Source organism: Sinocyclocheilus anshuiensis, unplaced genomic scaffold, assembly GCF_001515605.1.
Source record: "Sinocyclocheilus anshuiensis isolate Anshui unplaced genomic scaffold, SAMN03320099.WGS_v1.1 scaffold2171, whole genome shotgun sequence".
Classification (NCBI taxonomy): Eukaryota; Metazoa; Chordata; class Actinopteri; order Cypriniformes; family Cyprinidae; genus Sinocyclocheilus; species Sinocyclocheilus anshuiensis.
Genome location: NW_015537929.1, coordinates 807151 through 824572, shown reverse-complemented (window position 1 = coordinate 824572; position 17422 = coordinate 807151). Strand labels below are relative to the sequence as shown.

The following is a 17422-nucleotide window of genomic DNA, read 5'->3' as shown; positions in this document are numbered from 1 at the left end:
ATAAAATAATAATTGGATTTTTGTGATTATTATTAAATACAATATTTATGCTTAATATTTTTATTACAATAATACTCTTATTATTGTCAAATAAAAAGAACAGTTAGATTCACAGTAAATGAGCCGACGTGAGATGATGAAACACTGGCAGAACAGTGACTTGAGAAGTGACAGTGAGAAGTTTCTACAATAGCAGTATGTTGTCTTTCCCAAGCCTACATACAGTAATTATTGTGTACATATGAAAACTGGCAGTGATATTGTGCTTTGTCAGACAACCTCTATCTCTCTCTTTCTCCCTCTCTCCCTCCCTTTCTTTAAAAGCTCCTTTAATTTGTCAGCTCCATTGCTTTGCATTTAAAGCTCCTGTTCATCTCATCAAAAGCAATAGGAAAAGTTGATACAAACAACCCATAGCAGTCCAGCTGACCCAACAACAAAAGCAGTTTCTTTCATATGTTGGTAACAGTAACTGCAGAAAACGAGAAAGAGAGAGAAGGTTGGTTCATTGCTGCCGGTGACAGGAGCTGATTATGTGCTCCACTAATCAACAGCTCAGAATGAACCAGCAGGGTTACGGCACACACACACACACACACACACACATTGCAAATGATCATTCACATTTTTATGCTATCATGCACTGAAACAATGCATTTGTTCTATATAATAATGTGCATAATTGATTGTCTTTTTTCCCTAACAGCCCTTCAAAAGAATGTGGCTGCTTCTGCCCTTTTTAAAAGAACAGTTCTGCTGTTCTGTCCTTTCATTATTTTATAGTACATGATGAAATGTGGCATATTTGACTCTTAACTATTAAAATGGAAACCATAAGCCATTTAAGAACATATCCTTGTCTACCTGTCTCTTTATTTTACTGTCTCTCACTTACTACTTCTCTGTCTTAAGGGCATTTTATACAGTGCATGGTAGGCAGTAAAATGATTTTTTTGTTTTGTTTTCTTGTTTTCCATACACGTGAGAGATGATGTTGAATATAAAATGATGCCCACTACTGATCAATGCTAGCAAACAAAAGCATGGTGCATTTATGAATGAGGCAAATACTCGAAATATTATATTCCAGGTTGCATGTAAGTGATGGCTAATAAAACAGAACATTGCAACTAAATTGCTCTCATTATAATGAAGCGGTCTACACTGGAACACTTCATTTCTTCCAGCTGTCATTGTTTTTGACAGTCTCTCCAGTCATTTTTTGTATAAATTGAAAAACAAAAAAAATTGTTTTAGTTTTAAAAAAGTAGAATATTTTTAAATGGATTCAGATAAAATATTTTTACATGAATTTGTTACATAAATTATCATTAAAAAGTCAGCTTGTGATCATCTTATTGTGTTTATGCAGTTGTAGCAATACAAACATTTATATAATTATAAAATAAATAAAGCAACCATTTTTCAATCATTAGTCTAACATTTATGTTTATACAGTAGCTGACTGGTTTGTGTTAGTGACAATTTGTCCATAAAATGTGTTATTTTTTTCCATAAAATAAGCTAAGCACAAATAAAAAATCTGCTTAATAAATGAGATTGGTGAGCAGACTGGATATGAACTATTTTTTAGGATTTATATAGCTCAGGAAAATCAGCAAAAGTGTTGTTGTTGTTGTTGTTTTTTGACAACAAAAAGGTCTTATTTTGAATGAAAGCTATGGAAAGATTTTTTTTTAAACCTTTAAATTTTTTTTAATCTTTCCACATGCACAACAAATCAGGATTTTTGAGCACAAGCAGAGCAACCAGTGTTGCTTCAGTGCCGCCCCCGTTCTGCCGCCTCTGTCCCATTGAAAGTGAACTAGAAACCCTTTGTAACAGTGTACCGTGTAAAATGGCCTTACAAATCCTTCCCTTTTCTTCTTCTTTGGTGCGTGTCTTAATACCCTGCTTTTGCTGACCATTGCAACATGTTTTCTAATCTAACCCCACCCATGCACACACACAAAGACACGCGCACAACACCTCTGTCACTTCCTATCTGCCAGATTGGCCAGTAGATCAATAATAAAGTAGCCAAGATAATCAGGCTTTTGAATATATCAGTGGACAGCCGAAGGTCATGCTGCAGGGTTTAGTCACATGACTCGATCTTGTGCTGTCTAGCCTATTACTTCACACAGTGTCACAGATGTCACTCTCTCGCACGCAGCAGAGGAGCCTTGAAGGGAAGAGAGAGAATCAAGACAGTTGGAGAGGTGGTTGAGAGAGATGCTGTGAAGGAGTGTGGTGACAGCAGAAAACGGCGAGAAAGAGAGAGACGAGGAAGAAACAAGCAAGGTTGAGAACACAGTCTGCCATCAGCAAATCTAAATGTGTGAATGCATTATTGATGCGGTGAGTCTCTGAGTTTCACTCGCTCCGTCTCGGTGAGGACCGAGGAATTGGGGTTACAGCTGTCGGGGGCTCCCTCTGCTGAGATGCCGTCTAACTCCATCACATCACAGCACTGAAGTGAACATTACCGTTTGAACCCTGTGCCTGTTACACTGGGTGCTGTACGTAAAACCAACAGGGATTTGTCTTTTGAATTAAAGGGTCCAAACTAAACAAACAACAGTCGAACGCTAAAGATCCTTTGAATTATATTTCAGTGTCTTTAGTTAGAGATTATACCAGGCCAGGAATTTTCTGTTTACTGCTTGCAACAGAGAATAACAAGAGCGAAGAGAGCTTTCTAATTAATTACAATGCCTTCAGAAAGTGTTTAATTCCTTGCTAAACCTCCCATAAAACATCCCTTCCATAAACAATCCATAAATTATCATGTAATCCTTGAATAAAAGGTAAACATGTTTGACTTACTGTCCATAACTTAAGCACAAGACTCAACTCAAGCTCTAAATACCCCCTTGAATTATTCATTCATAATAATGATTTTATTTATTATTATTTTATTATTATTTTTAATAAATTAATAATAAATGTATTATTGAACCTATATTAGAATTTTTTTGAGACAACTGCATTATTTGGTAGAAGAATTGTTTTTGTGATTTATTACTATATTAACTATATACATATACATACACACACACACACCCTTTTATTAGTGTAAAATCAATATAATGCATGACTTCCCATGGCTTGTTGCTTTAATATGCTTTGATGTGAAATGTCACACACTGTATGAATTAATGTTCAACACATGCCCATAACATGGCCTTTACACCAGAGTTACAGCTGGTAAATGAAGAACTGAGTTAAATAAACTAATGATGAACCTCCTGTACAGACACCCAACCTCCATGCTTTGTTTGCCATCTATTATTAAGACTAGGCTTTTGATGAAAGAGCCTTTTACCTCCAAACAGAACAGAAGCGTGCAAAATAAATGAGGAAATTGAGCTTTACCACCTTGTTTGTACTTGGATCTACCAGGCAATTCCTGACCAGCATTTCAGTTGTGTTTGTAGATGTCTCCTGTAAATTATTTAGAATGGATTATTTTTTAGCTACATGCATGAAATGTTTGAGCACCATAGAGAGATGATCATTTTGCATAAATCGAGAGCAGAGGTTGCCTGTTTCCAAAAAATTATGGCACACCCTTCCACAACTACTCTCCCCCGAGCCAGCCTGGAGAACAATGCGATCATGAAACCGGTCATTAGGTCACTGTAGTCCTCCCAATGTCCCATCAAAGTTCAGTCTGACATTTTTAGCTTCAGAGAAACCCATATGCAGACGTTTGAAGACCAAAGGGGTTATGATCAATAATTTAAACAAAAGCTTTTAGTCGAACACAATGCAGCAGAGAATTCTGATCTGTAAATTGCTATTCCAGGGGCCGCACTTGCACAAATGCACACACAGAAGGTTCCTGTATTTGCTGAGCCATGCTTAATTAGAACACAGCCTCTGGAGAGCAGGGCAGAAGATAGACAGGGCTCTGGGGACGAGGACTCAACTCTGCCCCATGTGACAGGGTTTCCCACTCCAGACTGTCGCCATGGCAAGGGTTGCCTTGGTGCTGTCGCCCGTGGATTCTGTGTGGACAGGAGCAGGAGAGTGACATAGACAGGAAGTGATGGCTTTGGATGGGGAGACTTCAGATGTCATAACACACAAACAGACAGTGACACACTTGCACACCCACATGCATGCAACAGAGTTATCGGGGGTGGAGAGATTATTTCCTATTCCAGCACATCAGATTTTTCCTCTCCATAGGAGTTCTCCATCTTCCCCATGGGTCCTCGTGGGTGTGATATAGTTTATGCTTTACAACAGGATTTATAGCCATATATTTATGTATGAGGGGCTGTTTGAGCAGTGCAAAAATTGGTTACAGATGGAATATATTAGATTTCTTTACTGATGCTGTGTGTGGGTTGCAGAAGACCAACAAATATATAAAGATGAACATTTTGACATACATCAGTTGGTAACAATGAAAAGTATGAATTAAATAGATTTTCTTTGTAACAGATATTAAATGAACTTTTCCTTTAATCACTTAGTACTTTTTAGTACTTCATCTTAAACTTATTTCAATTAGTTGCCAAGGCAACATTTCTAATTTTCATCTAATGTAAAATTGATATTTTATTTTATTTAAGCTTTATCTCGGTGAATGAAAAAGATTTTTAACAATTTTAATCACTTAAATGAAAAGGTAGATGGTCACTCACATCTTGAAAGGAGAAATGCAACTGTTCCTCATTACTTTTTTATTTCACAAATGAACCAAGGATCAGTATTATTTTAGTATTATAAACAGTAAAAGTAAAATAAATACTAATAGTAATTATAAAAAGTATTTATTAATATTTTTGTTAGCTTTTAATTTTTATATCTGTTTTCATTTTTAATAATTTTATGTGCTTTTGTCATTTTTGTTAGTTTATTTTATTTAGGTTTAATTAATTTTTATTTGAGTTTTAGTTTTAGTAATTTTGATACATTAAATTAAACTTCGTTTAGTCAGTTGCCAAGGCAATATTTCTCATTATCGTTTTAAGATAAAGCTTTAATCAAATGTAATATTCATTTTTTATTTTATGTCAGCTTTATTCCAATTAATGAAAATTATTTTTATTCGTTTTAATCACTCAGAGTAATAAGGAACAGTTGTATTTCTGCTTTCAGGATGTGTGTGGCCATTTGCCTTTTCGAAGTCTGACCCCTGGTGACCCCAATTATGTCACATATGGGGTGCAGGGAAGTTGTAACGGGTCAGACTTGATTAGCTTTGGAGATGTATAGGTTGGTATTAGTGTGTGGACTGATGGTAACCGATATTACTTTGGGTGTGTGTGTGCAGTTGGATAATCTGGACGAGCAAGCAGCTCAGATCAGGAGGGAACTGGATGGGCGTCTGCAGATGGCTGATCAGATTGCCCGGGTAAGTCTCATCATTTGGTCACTTACACGTGGACAGAGATGCTCAGGACGTGTTGTAAACAGAGCTGGCATCCATTCCATTGCATCTCAGCCAATTCAGTTTATGCACCCACAGTCACTGTATAATTCCAACCAAATGACTAGAATTTTGCCAAGTAGGACTTGTTCCATAGTGAATATCTTTTGGGTCATCAGGTTGACATATTTAATCAAGTTCAGTTCAGCTTTCTTTCATACAGGCTTACAAAATACCAGTTTTTAATAGTGTTAACATCAGTGATCTTTTTAAATTGTTTATTGTAATTATTAAAAATATTAGAATTTCTTCTTTCTTTCTCAAAAAATTCAGGCTGGCAAATTCCCCAAGTTTGTGTCGAAGGAGATGGAGGCTATGTATATCGAAGAACTGAAGAGCTCAGTCAACCAGCTGATGGCTAACCTGGAGAGCATGCCAGTTTCAAAGGGAGGAGAGTTCAAACTGCAGAAGCTAAAGAGGGGACACAACACCTCCATCATTGATATGGGACAGGAAGATGAAAACCAGCTGTCCAAGTCTGATGTTGTGCTGTCTTTCACACTTGAGGTAAGAACTGTTCTAGCCTTCAGGCAGTGTAGTTTAGTTTTGTGCTCAAGGCCAGGGCTCACATACAGTAGTATGCTGTCTCATTGGGCCCAGGGAAGAGAGAGCGATTTTAAGTTGTGGCCCTGCTCAAGGCTTTCTGTAACCCCACCGGGTCCTACTTGCACCCGAGTGGGACTCGAACCCGGGTCGCAGGCATGGGAGCCAGGCACACTAACAAGGAGGCTAAAGACTGCAGCCTCTAGCGTCAGTTGCTAGAGTGCCTCTTGAGATCAGGGAGTGAGGTTTACCTGCATAGCACCTACTAGCTGGCCTCCTTTACACGTCCATGCATTTGACTTTCTTTGGTGAAGGTTTGTGACATCTTGGTCTTACTGAGACATTCTTGATGTTTTGTACACAATTAACTAAGTGTAAAACATATAACCAAACTTGTGAGACAATGTCTGATGCAAAAAGAATGATAGGAGGAATAGTACACAAAAAAAAATTACAATTTGCTGAAAATTTACTCACCCTCAGGCCATTTAAGATGTAGACAAGTTTGTTTGTTTTTTAATCGGAACAGATTTTGAGAAATTTAGCATTACATCACTTGCTCTCCAATGAATCCTCTGCAGTGAATGGGTGCCGTCAGAATGAGAGTGCAAACAGCTGATTAAAAACATCATAACAATCTACAAATAATCCACATGACTCCAGTCCATCAATTAATGGATTTGTTTAAAAAAAAACACACACAGCTTTTCATTTCACAAGATGTTAACTGATGGACTGGAGTCGTGAGGATTACTTGTGCATTATTGTGATGTGTTTTTATCAGCTGTTTGTACTCTCATTCTGACAGCACCCATTCACTGCAGAGGATCCATTGGTGAGCAAGTGATGTAATGCTAAATTTCTCTAAATCTGTTTTGGTGAAGAAACAAAATCTTCTACATTCTGGATGGTCTGAGGGTGAGTACATTTTCATTTTTGGATGAGCTATTGCTTTAAGCATTTTTGGTGCTAGTTCCATAAAAATGTCAGACTTTGCCAAGTATTTTTAGGTTTTAGCAGTAGTTAGCAGTATCCTTTGAACTGCTGAAATGTGCTGATTTGAACAAAACTTGGTAAAAATAGTCTGTAGTATGTTACATAGTTGAAAAAAGTCCAACCTTTCGACAATCTCAAATAGCGCTTACTACCACACTTGTAAATATCTTTTGGGAGTCTAAGGGTTTGCCTCTCATCATTTCGAATTAATGGACACTCCTTAGTTTTGATAGAGAATTTAAATGAGGAGTAATGATAAATTTAGCAAAATTAGCAGCTGCAGTGTTAGTTTAACACATACTGTACGTCTATGAGATTTTAATCTTTACTGAGTTTCCAGCCCTTGCTATCACATAAATTAAAGATAGACTGCAGACAGAAAGGGCTGCAGCATATAAAAAAAAAAGGTTATACTGCATTTTTGATAAATGATTCCTGAGAATATCGAATGCCTCTGAGAAATCTCCCCTCTCAAGTCTGAGGTTTTGCTATAATTATACTATCTTGAGCTAGCTCGTTTTGAGGGCAGTTGATTATAACGTGGCACGGCTTTAGTAGTCACAGAGGCTGACAGAGCATTGTTTTATGGATTTGATAGCCTGGCTTCTGTCTTTGGAGTCTATTTTGTTTTGGGGAGCTACAAGCTGGCAGATTTTATAGGTGCTCTGGGTGTGTGGATTGATTTTCGGTCCAGACAAAAACAGTGCTTATTCAATGAGTGTCAAGAACAAGAAAGTTGAATACTAATAAAAGTTGATAATGTGGTCAAAAATGTTGAGTTGATTGGCTGCTAATGAAATAAGAGCTTTTAAAACAGCATCCAAGGGAATGTTTAATTGCTTAAGTGAGCATTACAAAACATACTATACCTGCATATAAAATCAAAATCAAATGTTCCTCTTGTGTAGGTGGTGATTATGGAAGTTCAGGGGTTGAAGTCGCTGGCTCCCAATCGCATTGTGTACTGCACAATGGAGGTAGAAGGTGGAGAGAAGCTACAGACGGACCAGGCTGAGGCCTCCAAACCCACGTAGGCCACCTTCCTTATTTTTCTTTTACTTTTTAGTGAAAATACTTTTTAATGGCTCATTTGGAACTAATGTTAAGATTCAAACATTTTGGATGATCAAAATGAACATCTGCACTACCATTCAAAGGTTTGGGGTTGGTGAGATTTTTTAATGGTTTTGAAAGAAGTCCCTTATTCTCACCAAGGCTGCATTTATGTGATCAAAAATATAATAAAAATTAATAATAATATTGTTAAAAGAATTAAAGTTAAAAGTATTACAAATTAAATTTAAATTTACAAATTAATTCTATTTTAATATATTTTAAAACATAATATATTCCTGTGATGGCACAGCTACATTTTCAGCAGCCAGAAAAGAAAGAAGAACAGCATTTATTTGAAATTGAAATATTTTGAAACATTAATGTCTTTACTGTCACTTTTGATTAATTTATTACACCCTTACTGAACAAAGGTTTTAATTTAAAAAAAAAAAAAATCTTAGTGATTCCACTTTTGAACGGTAGTGTATATTTTTATAGTTTTACAGTCATGTGTTAAAATATTTTGAAATATGTGTGCATTTATGCAGATATGGGTATTTCAGTGGCTAATGCCGACATTTTGAGAGCAAGGTGGAAGGCATCTGATGTAATGTAAAAATATAATACAATTTACTGATAACAAATGAGCTGAGTATAAATTTGTATACAAATAAAAATGTATACAAATACTTCTTTTACCAAATGTTTACTCAAAATTTATATTATCCATTAATAAAATCATTCTATTGCTAATGATAAGTTACATTTTAGTTATAAGCTCTGTAGATTTCCTATGGATTTGTAGATTTTCCCTAAAATGTGATTATATAAAATTATATGTTACGACCATACAAAATACAATCTTTCACATTCTCAGAAAGCGTTACATTCATAATATGGAGCAGTTTTCTAACGACAGTGCAGTTTCAGGGCTGTGTCCTCCAACTAGAACTCTCTTATTTGGCCAGAGGCAATTACTCAAGGGATGAGCACACGACGTGGTGCTATTTTTGGGCCCTACGTTCCATCATCGGATCAGATGCCAATTTATAACGAGCTAAAGAGCGAGAGGGAGCATGGTAGAGCAAGAGAGAGCGAGAAAGAATCAGAGAATATGAGACACAGCCTCCATGTCTCCTCAGAAAAGTAATCAGCTGTGGAGAAACTGATTAGGAGTGCGTATCCCAGCGGAGGGGGGAAAAGGGAAAAAGAGAGAGACAGAGAGCCTCCAGCACTCCCGAAGAATAATGACGTCACATGAGAATTAGCATTTAGATTCTATCATCACACACACCAACCTTCACATGTGTGTGTGTACCTGTGAGAACTTGCACACACACACACACACACACCATATAGCATGCCTTTGACGAGAGTAAAATCTGTTTCATATACAAGGTCACCTTCTTGCCCCACAAAATGAAGAAAACCTACAATGAAGCATAGTCTTCAAGTACATGTTCCCCCTGTTTTATCCCTTTCTCCTTTCTATGCTTTCCTTCCAGGGCTCGGCAATATAGCAAAAAAAGCAAACAAAATAAATAAATCCATCCATCAATCAAATCTCAGTATTTTTGACAGTATTCAGTATAAATCTTGAACAAGTTTTTTACATTGCTTTTCACTATGTGATCACAAGAAAGAGTTATTTATTTTGCACCAGTGCATATAAATAAACAGTAATATACCTACATATATTTCACTATTATTTCACAAATTTTTAAATGATACCTTTTTATCACTTACTTTTTAAAGTTTTTTCATTATTTTAATTTTTTAATTATTTGAAGAATACCATGCAAAAAATACCATTACAAATACCATTTTAAGTGCTGATGCAAATGAATAATTGAATTAGAGTGTTGAGTTGATTTATTGAAACTGATTCATTTGAACTGAAGTAAATCAAACGTACCAACCATTTTTTGCTACTGAAGTTCAAATCAAAGATGCTATTAAAACATTCAAGTCAAGACACCTTTATTTTTATAATGCTTTATACAGTAGAGATTGTTTCAAAGCAACATTACACTATTAAACTGGAAAATAACAGAGTCAATTATGCAAATCCAAATTCTGCTATAAAGCAGCTGTAGCAAGACGATAATGTCATTATTCAGCTCCAGCGGTTCAGTGTTGGTTCAGTTCAGTTCAATAACTGTATAAAGTTTATTCATTAAAACAAGTTCAATTCAGCGATAAGCAGCTCTACTGAAGACAGTAGTGTCGCTATACAACTCAAATCAGTTCAGTGTTGATTCAGTTCAATTTAATAACAGTGTTGATGTTGCAAACTTCATCACAATCAACACATCACACGTTCACAGTATTGTTTCTTTTTGCGTCACCAGCAAATTTGCACATTTTTCATGAATATTTCGCACGTAGCTCTACTTCTTTCCCATATCAAAGCTCCCCTGCTCCTCTTTATTCTCTATCCATGATTCTGTTCCAATCTTTTCTTCTTTTTGTGACTTAAATTTTGCTTTCCACTCCCTCTTTTCTTCTTTCAACTGTAAAGCACTTAGCTCTTATAAAAGCATTATGGTTATGAGTCATAGAACTCAGTCTATATTCATGTATTCATGCTGTCACTGGCGGCTGGAAACAGAGAGAATTGGCTCATTTTGGCAAAGCATAACAACGCTAATAGACACACAGGAATGTATCACATCAAACAGACATGCTGAAGGAGAGAGATTAAGAGGAGGAGATTGCAAAAGAGACAGCAGAATCGACGAGAAAAAGAAATTTGACATTCATGTACTTAGAAAATGTTATCCAGTCAAGCTGTTCAAGAATAAACATATCTTGCGCTGTCCCAAAGGCACCTTCACACATACACACACAGTTCAGCCATGCATGGCCTTGTGCAATGTCAGCAACCTCGCTGACACTCGCCGTTAGCACTGTTAGAATGCTAACCCATCCGTATCCATGGAAACCATACATACACTCAACCAGAAAATAAACTTCTTTCATTCATTAACATAAGACTTCACTAATATTTGCGATTTATCAGTGCAAAAACCTGATTCTTATTCACTAACCATGTCAACCAGGTGCTAAATTCAGTAAAATAGCGCTCCAGTGTATTTAAATTAAGCCTTTGTAATTATTTTCAACGTTAAAGTCTCTTTTATATCTATAGAAACTACGGATCCAAGGCACTTCTTGGAAGAAGTGCCTTGGATCCGTAGTTTCTATAGATATAATTTTGAACCCTACCAAAGAGCACCTTCTGGGACTATTAAACGGAGGTCCTTTCAGCAAGTAGCGCTCCAAGATGTTTTCTTTGAGTTGCTAAAGTCTCTTTTCTTTATACAGTAAATGATCTATTATATAAATTATAGATTGCTCTTAATTTTTCACAACATTCACAATTGCGCTAGTTACTGTCTGCAGAAAGTAAAATTGCATAATTTAGTAAATCTATTGCAACGACAACACAGACAGTGTGAAAATCATCAGCGGGTGCAAGTCATTCTTCGTGAATTTCTCCCTTTGTGTTCTAAAATATTTTATATCCCTTGTAGGCCCTTAGAAAAATATAGCGGCAAACATTTGGCAAACAAATTTTCCTCAAGCTCATATTTTCACATGCAAATTACCACATATTAATCACACTTTTGTTGCAAATAAAACAGTTTTTGCTAATTCTTTGCTCAACCGCCCAGCCGTTATGATGTTTATCGCCCCCTGGTGTTCATTAAACAGATTGACGATTGTGCTCACCCATCCTCAATCTGCATTTGTCACTTCTCCATGTGATAAATCACACTTCCCACCACACACATAGCAGATTTTTCCCCCTCTTGCGCTAGCTTCCCTTTTTGCCCTCTTTTCCTTTCCATCTCTTTTTCGCTCTCCCCCCTTTTCTTTCTGTCTCATTTGACTGCTGCCTCTGAAACATGCAGCCTGTTTCCACGGCAGCAGATTATGTCACATGTTTCGTTTTACTAGGCCAACTCTACCACTCACCCTGTGTGTGTGCAGCAGACTGTGTGTGCAGTGTACTTTTCTATACTGTTGCATCATATTGTTAATTTATTATTTATAATATCAATACTGATCATTTAAAGCACGTCTTTGAGTTATAGTCTTCTCTCATTCTCGTTGAGCCCCGCTACAGTGGGATCTCTTATACATAAGTTGAAGCCAGCAAAGCTGCACAGTTATTATATTTCTCCCTTTATGGAGGCTTTACACTACATATGGATTAGTGGCCATAAAGAGGAGAAAAGCGTAGAGGGACTGTAGGCTACCACAGGTGTTTTCTTCAAGAAATTAAAGGAGGCAGTGAATTAGTAAAAAATTAGGATGAAAAATTGATAAATAGTACATAAAGCTAAAAAAATGTCTTAGATGGAGGAACTGTCTCTTTTTCAAGCGTAGCATGAATTTGAACACTGTAAATTGAAATTTTTTTGGAAAATTGTATTAAGTTAAGCTAGAAGTAAAGAAAGCAAACTCTTTCTGAGTCAATTCTGGAATAAATATAAATAAAAAAAATGGCTGAAAATGTATTCACCCTCAGGCTATCCAAGATGTAGACACATTTATTCATCGGAACAGATTTGGAGAAATTAAGCATTGCATCACTTGCTCATCAATGGATCTTCTGCAGTGAATGGGTGCCGTCAGAATGAGAGTTCAAACAGCTAATAAAAACATCACAATAATCCACAAGTAATCGACACGACTCCAGTGCATCAAATAATGTCTTGTGAAATGAAAATCTCTGTTTGTAAGAAACAAATCCATCATTAAGGCTTTTTTAGACTAAAAAAACAAATGCAATTTTCCACAGGTCTGCCACATGTGACTGGACTGTGATAATGAATGGGTACAGAAAGAGTAAATACTGGTGGACTGTAAATGTGCACTCTCAAAATCTTCTTTAGGTTATTTGTTTATGTATTATTTTCCAAATGTCAGACTTGTCTGTTGTGTCAGAGAATCCCGTACCAGAATATCCTCGGCTGAAAGCGCTTATGTACAAAACATCAGACGATACATTACCCACTGGTCTGTCTCTCATGCACTTGACATTCAGTATTAGATTTTTTTATGACCTTATCAAATGATTTGTTAGTGAACTATTTCATCAGCCCTGCCGTGTAGCCGAATAGGACTGCGGAGATTGTTTTCCTCGCTGATCAAAGTAATACAATGAAAACAAGGGTTGCGAGATGTCCCTGTGTGCAGTGGTTATGCAGTGATAAAGTAATAAAGAGCGGCCGAGTGTCAAGGAGATCTATGATACCTGGAGAACGCCATATGTTAGCATTCCCATGCATCTTAAAAGGAGTTATTCTGCTGGTGCAAGAGCCCCTTGAAGTAACGCCTTGGTGGTTGTACTGTTTGTGTGTGAGAAGGATGGAAATGAGTGTAGAAAGTAAATAGAAGCCTTGTGTTTATGTGTGTTCTCAGTTGGGGAACCCAAGGAGACTTCACCACCACACACCCTCTGCCAGCGGTCAAAGTGAAGCTCTTCACAGAGAGCACAGGGGTCTTGGCCCTGGAGGACAAGGAGCTGGGCCGGGTAACTCTCGATCCTTCTTTTCTTTCTTGTGCTTTTGGACATCTGTCGTTCTGTTTGGTTTTTTGGGGATTATTTGAGGTTGTTATGGTGTTGTAGAAGTGATGTCTTACTTTCTAATTCTCCTTTTGCCTCATTCTCCTGCTGATTGATGCCTGTGGCTAAAAAACAAAACTCAAGTCTTGAAAATCCCTGTAAAGAAACAAGAAGCACGGCTTTTAAGTCAAATCCCTGATCTGTTTCAGTGCATATTTGAATAAACAGTGAATATTTGTTTTTCTTTTAGAGGTTATTTTCCCAAAGAACAAAACAGGCTTCCTTTGTCTGGATGTTAATTTGTTATAATAAATAATTGATGAAATGATAAATAATTTTGGCTGATTATGCCTGTTTATTAATTAGGCTATGATAAGTACAATACTGTTAAAGACAGGCATCATATCATGTCATTTTGCCATACGAAATCACAAATGTCCACATTTTTTCAGATAATTTTATACAAAATGCAAATGTAAAATTTGAATCTAATTGTTATATAATATACTGAGTAAATGATAGTGTTCTCTGTTATAGCATGGGAAATGGTATGCTCTTCTACCATGATCCATAAAATTCATAATAAAAATAAAAAGAGACGTACAATACAGTTCACAAGGTTGGTGTCAGTAGGATTAAAAAAAAAAACTGATATTCAGCAAGTATGCATTAAATTGATCAAGTGTGACAGTAAATACATTTATAATGTTGCTAAATATTTCTGTTTCAAATAAATTGTTCTTTTAAACATTCTATTCATAAAATAATCTTGTATCATGGTTTCCACAAAAAATATTAAGTTGCACAAATATTTTCAACTCTGATAATTATAAGAATGTTTCAGCAGCATATTAGAAACAGCATACTAGAATGATTTCTGATGAATCATGTGATACTGAAGACTGGAGTAATAGCTACTGAAAATTCATCTTTGATCAAATAAATGCAGACCTGGTGATCATTAGAAACTTTTTTCAAAAACATTTAAAAATCTTACAGACCACAGCAGTAGTGTGTGTATACTGTATATAATACTGAAGATACAAATGACCTTAAGAATTTACCTATAAAACATTTAATAATTAATATCATCTAATGTTTCTCAAAATACGCCCAATGTTGTATATATGATATCATGGATAATTCATACAGAAAAACCTAAAGCAATTTCATTTCATTTTAAATATACATTTTTTAATACAAATTTGAATTGCAATTCTCCATCTCATTTGCAATCCTAATTGAAATTCATTAAATTGGAATCTAAAAAACATTGTATATTCAAGGAATCTGAGGTCCTCTAATGATGACATTGTTAACATGCTTTTTGACCTTGACGGATGCCGGATTTGCACAGGGTTTAAAAAATGTGTCTGTGTCTCCATCAAGACTAAAGTAGACAGGCATCTCTAAGCCTTTAACTCTAGCTAAGAAATAGATTAGGCCAACTTATCAGAGAGTGAAAAGAGAGAATAAAAAACCACAGGAGAGAATACGAGAGAAACTGGCTCTTCTTTGATAAGGTGCCAAGAGAAGAGCTGTCCATTCTAACTCTCAGTACACAGCCGTATGAGACAAAATTAATTGAATGTTGAGAATAGCTCTGAAAATGCTGACTGGTAATATGTCATTATCAGCTCGTACCCAGACTGAGGGATATTTTCCCACACCCACACAACCTGTTTATCCGTCTACTGAATGCTTCATGTGTGAAAATGTCTAGGGCAGACACTGGCTATAGGATTACATGTTAAAGAGATAATTCACCAAAAATTAAAGTTCTGTCATTCTGGCCTGAAAGAAGGTCGTACGGGTTTGGAACAATAACATTTGAATGAGTAAATAATCACAGAAGTTTAATTTTGGATGTGCTGTCCCTTTTAATGGTGATAGTCTAGTGTTGTGATTGAATTGTGATCAGATGGACTAATAACCATGATTCTCTCATGTTGAATGATTAGGTGGTTCTTCACCCAACTCCAAACAGCCCAAAGCAGGCAGAGCTTCACAAGATGACTGTGACCAAGGCCTGCCCTGATCAAGATCTGAAGATCAAACTTGCTGTACGCATGGACAAACCTCAGAACATGAAGGCTTGTGGGTAAGGGATTTTGTGGGTACAGGAATACTCCTCTGTAAAAGTCTTCAGTTCATATGGAGATTGCATTCTAAAGCAGTATCATCCAGACATAACATCTTTTATTTCCTGATATAATGAAACACTATGTACATTACTGTGCTCTACCATTTGGAGTCAGTAAGATTTTTTTTTAAATGCTTTTGAAAGTCTCTTATGCTTACCAAGGCTGCATTTATTTGATAAAAATACAGTAAAAACAATAACATAGTGTGAAATATTGTAAAAAATATTGTGAAATGTTACTACAATTTAAAATAATTGTTTGCTATTTTAATGTATTTTAAGATTAAGTCTTTATTTTTATTCCAGTCTTTAGTATAACACGATCCTTCAGAAATCAATCAAAATGCTGATTTGGTGCTCAAGAAACATTTCTTATTATTATCAGTATTGAAAACAGTATTGCTGTTGTGGAAACCATGATATATTTTTTCATGGTTATTTTATTAATAGAAAGTTCAAAAGAACATAATTTATTTAAAATAAAAAATCTTTAGGTTTGTAACATTATAAATGTCTTTACTGTCACTTTTGAAAAATGTAATGCATCCTTGCTGAATAAAAGTGTTAAAAACATATTTAAAAAAACTTACTGAACCCAAACATTTCAACGGTAGTGTATGAGAGTATTTAAATGAATAAATTAAAATACTGAGGAAACCTGTGATTATTCATTTAGGTATTTATGGGCTGTTGGCAAAAATGTTTGGAAACGCTGGAAGAAGCGCTTCTTTGTCTTGGTTCAGGTATATTTTTATATATTTAAATTGAGTGAGTGAAGAATATGTTGAATGTAACAAAGTTGGTTTCGGCTTCAATTTGAAATGTCTTTCGATCATCAGTGCCTTAATGAACCATATACAATTTTAAGTAGTGCATGTGACACAGATATAACCCAGAGAATCTAATGGGCTGCATATGGCATATTAATTTGTTTCTCTTTCTTCTATAGGTAAGTCAGTATACCTTTGCCGTGTGCAGCTATCGAGAGAAGAAGTCAGAACCACAGGAGCTGCTTGAATGCTTCATGTGTGAAAATGTCTAGGGCAGACACTGGCTATAGGATTACATGTTAAAGAGATAATTCACCAAAAATTAAAGTTCTGTCATTCTGGCCTGAAAGAAGGTCGTACGGGTTTGGAACAATAACATTTGAATGAGTAAATAATCACAGAAGTTTAATTTTGGATGTGCTGTCCCTTTTAATGGTGATAGTCTAGTGTTGTGATTGAATTGTGATCAGATGGACTAATAACCATGATTCTCTCATGTTGAATGATTAGGTGGTTCTTCACCCAACTCCAAACAGCCCAAAGCAGGCAGAGCTTCACAAGATGACTGTGACCAAGGCCTGCCCTGATCAAGATCTGAAGATCAAACTTGCTGTACGCATGGACAAACCTCAGAACATGAAGGCTTGTGGGTAAGGGATTTTGTGGGTACAGGAATACTCCTCTGTAAAAGTCTTCAGTTCATATGGAGATTGCATTCTAAAGCAGTATCATCCAGACATAACATCTTTTATTTCCTGATATAATGAAACACTATGTACATTACTGTGCTCTACCATTTGGAGTCAGTAAGATTTTTTTTTAAATGCTTTTGAAAGTCTCTTATGCTTACCAAGGCTGCATTTATTTGATAAAAATACAGTAAAAACAAT

The 17422-nt window shown here is 35.9% G+C and overlaps 1 protein-coding gene across 1 annotated transcript in view; it reads left to right on the top strand.

The window, feature by feature from the left end:
- The window catches only part of LOC107658009 (calcium-dependent secretion activator 1-like), an 84700-nt gene that overhangs the window by 32770 nt on the left and 34508 nt on the right, over positions 1-17422 (top strand). Inside the window, exons 4-9 of the mRNA XM_016446389.1 lie at positions 5291-5371; positions 5720-5953; positions 7894-8015; positions 13475-13586; positions 15581-15720; positions 16439-16505. Of these exons, the coding sequence (XP_016301875.1) occupies positions 5291-5371; positions 5720-5953; positions 7894-8015; positions 13475-13586; positions 15581-15720; positions 16439-16505 (756 nt within the window). The remainder of the gene's footprint in view (positions 1-5290; positions 5372-5719; positions 5954-7893; positions 8016-13474; positions 13587-15580; positions 15721-16438; positions 16506-17422) is intronic.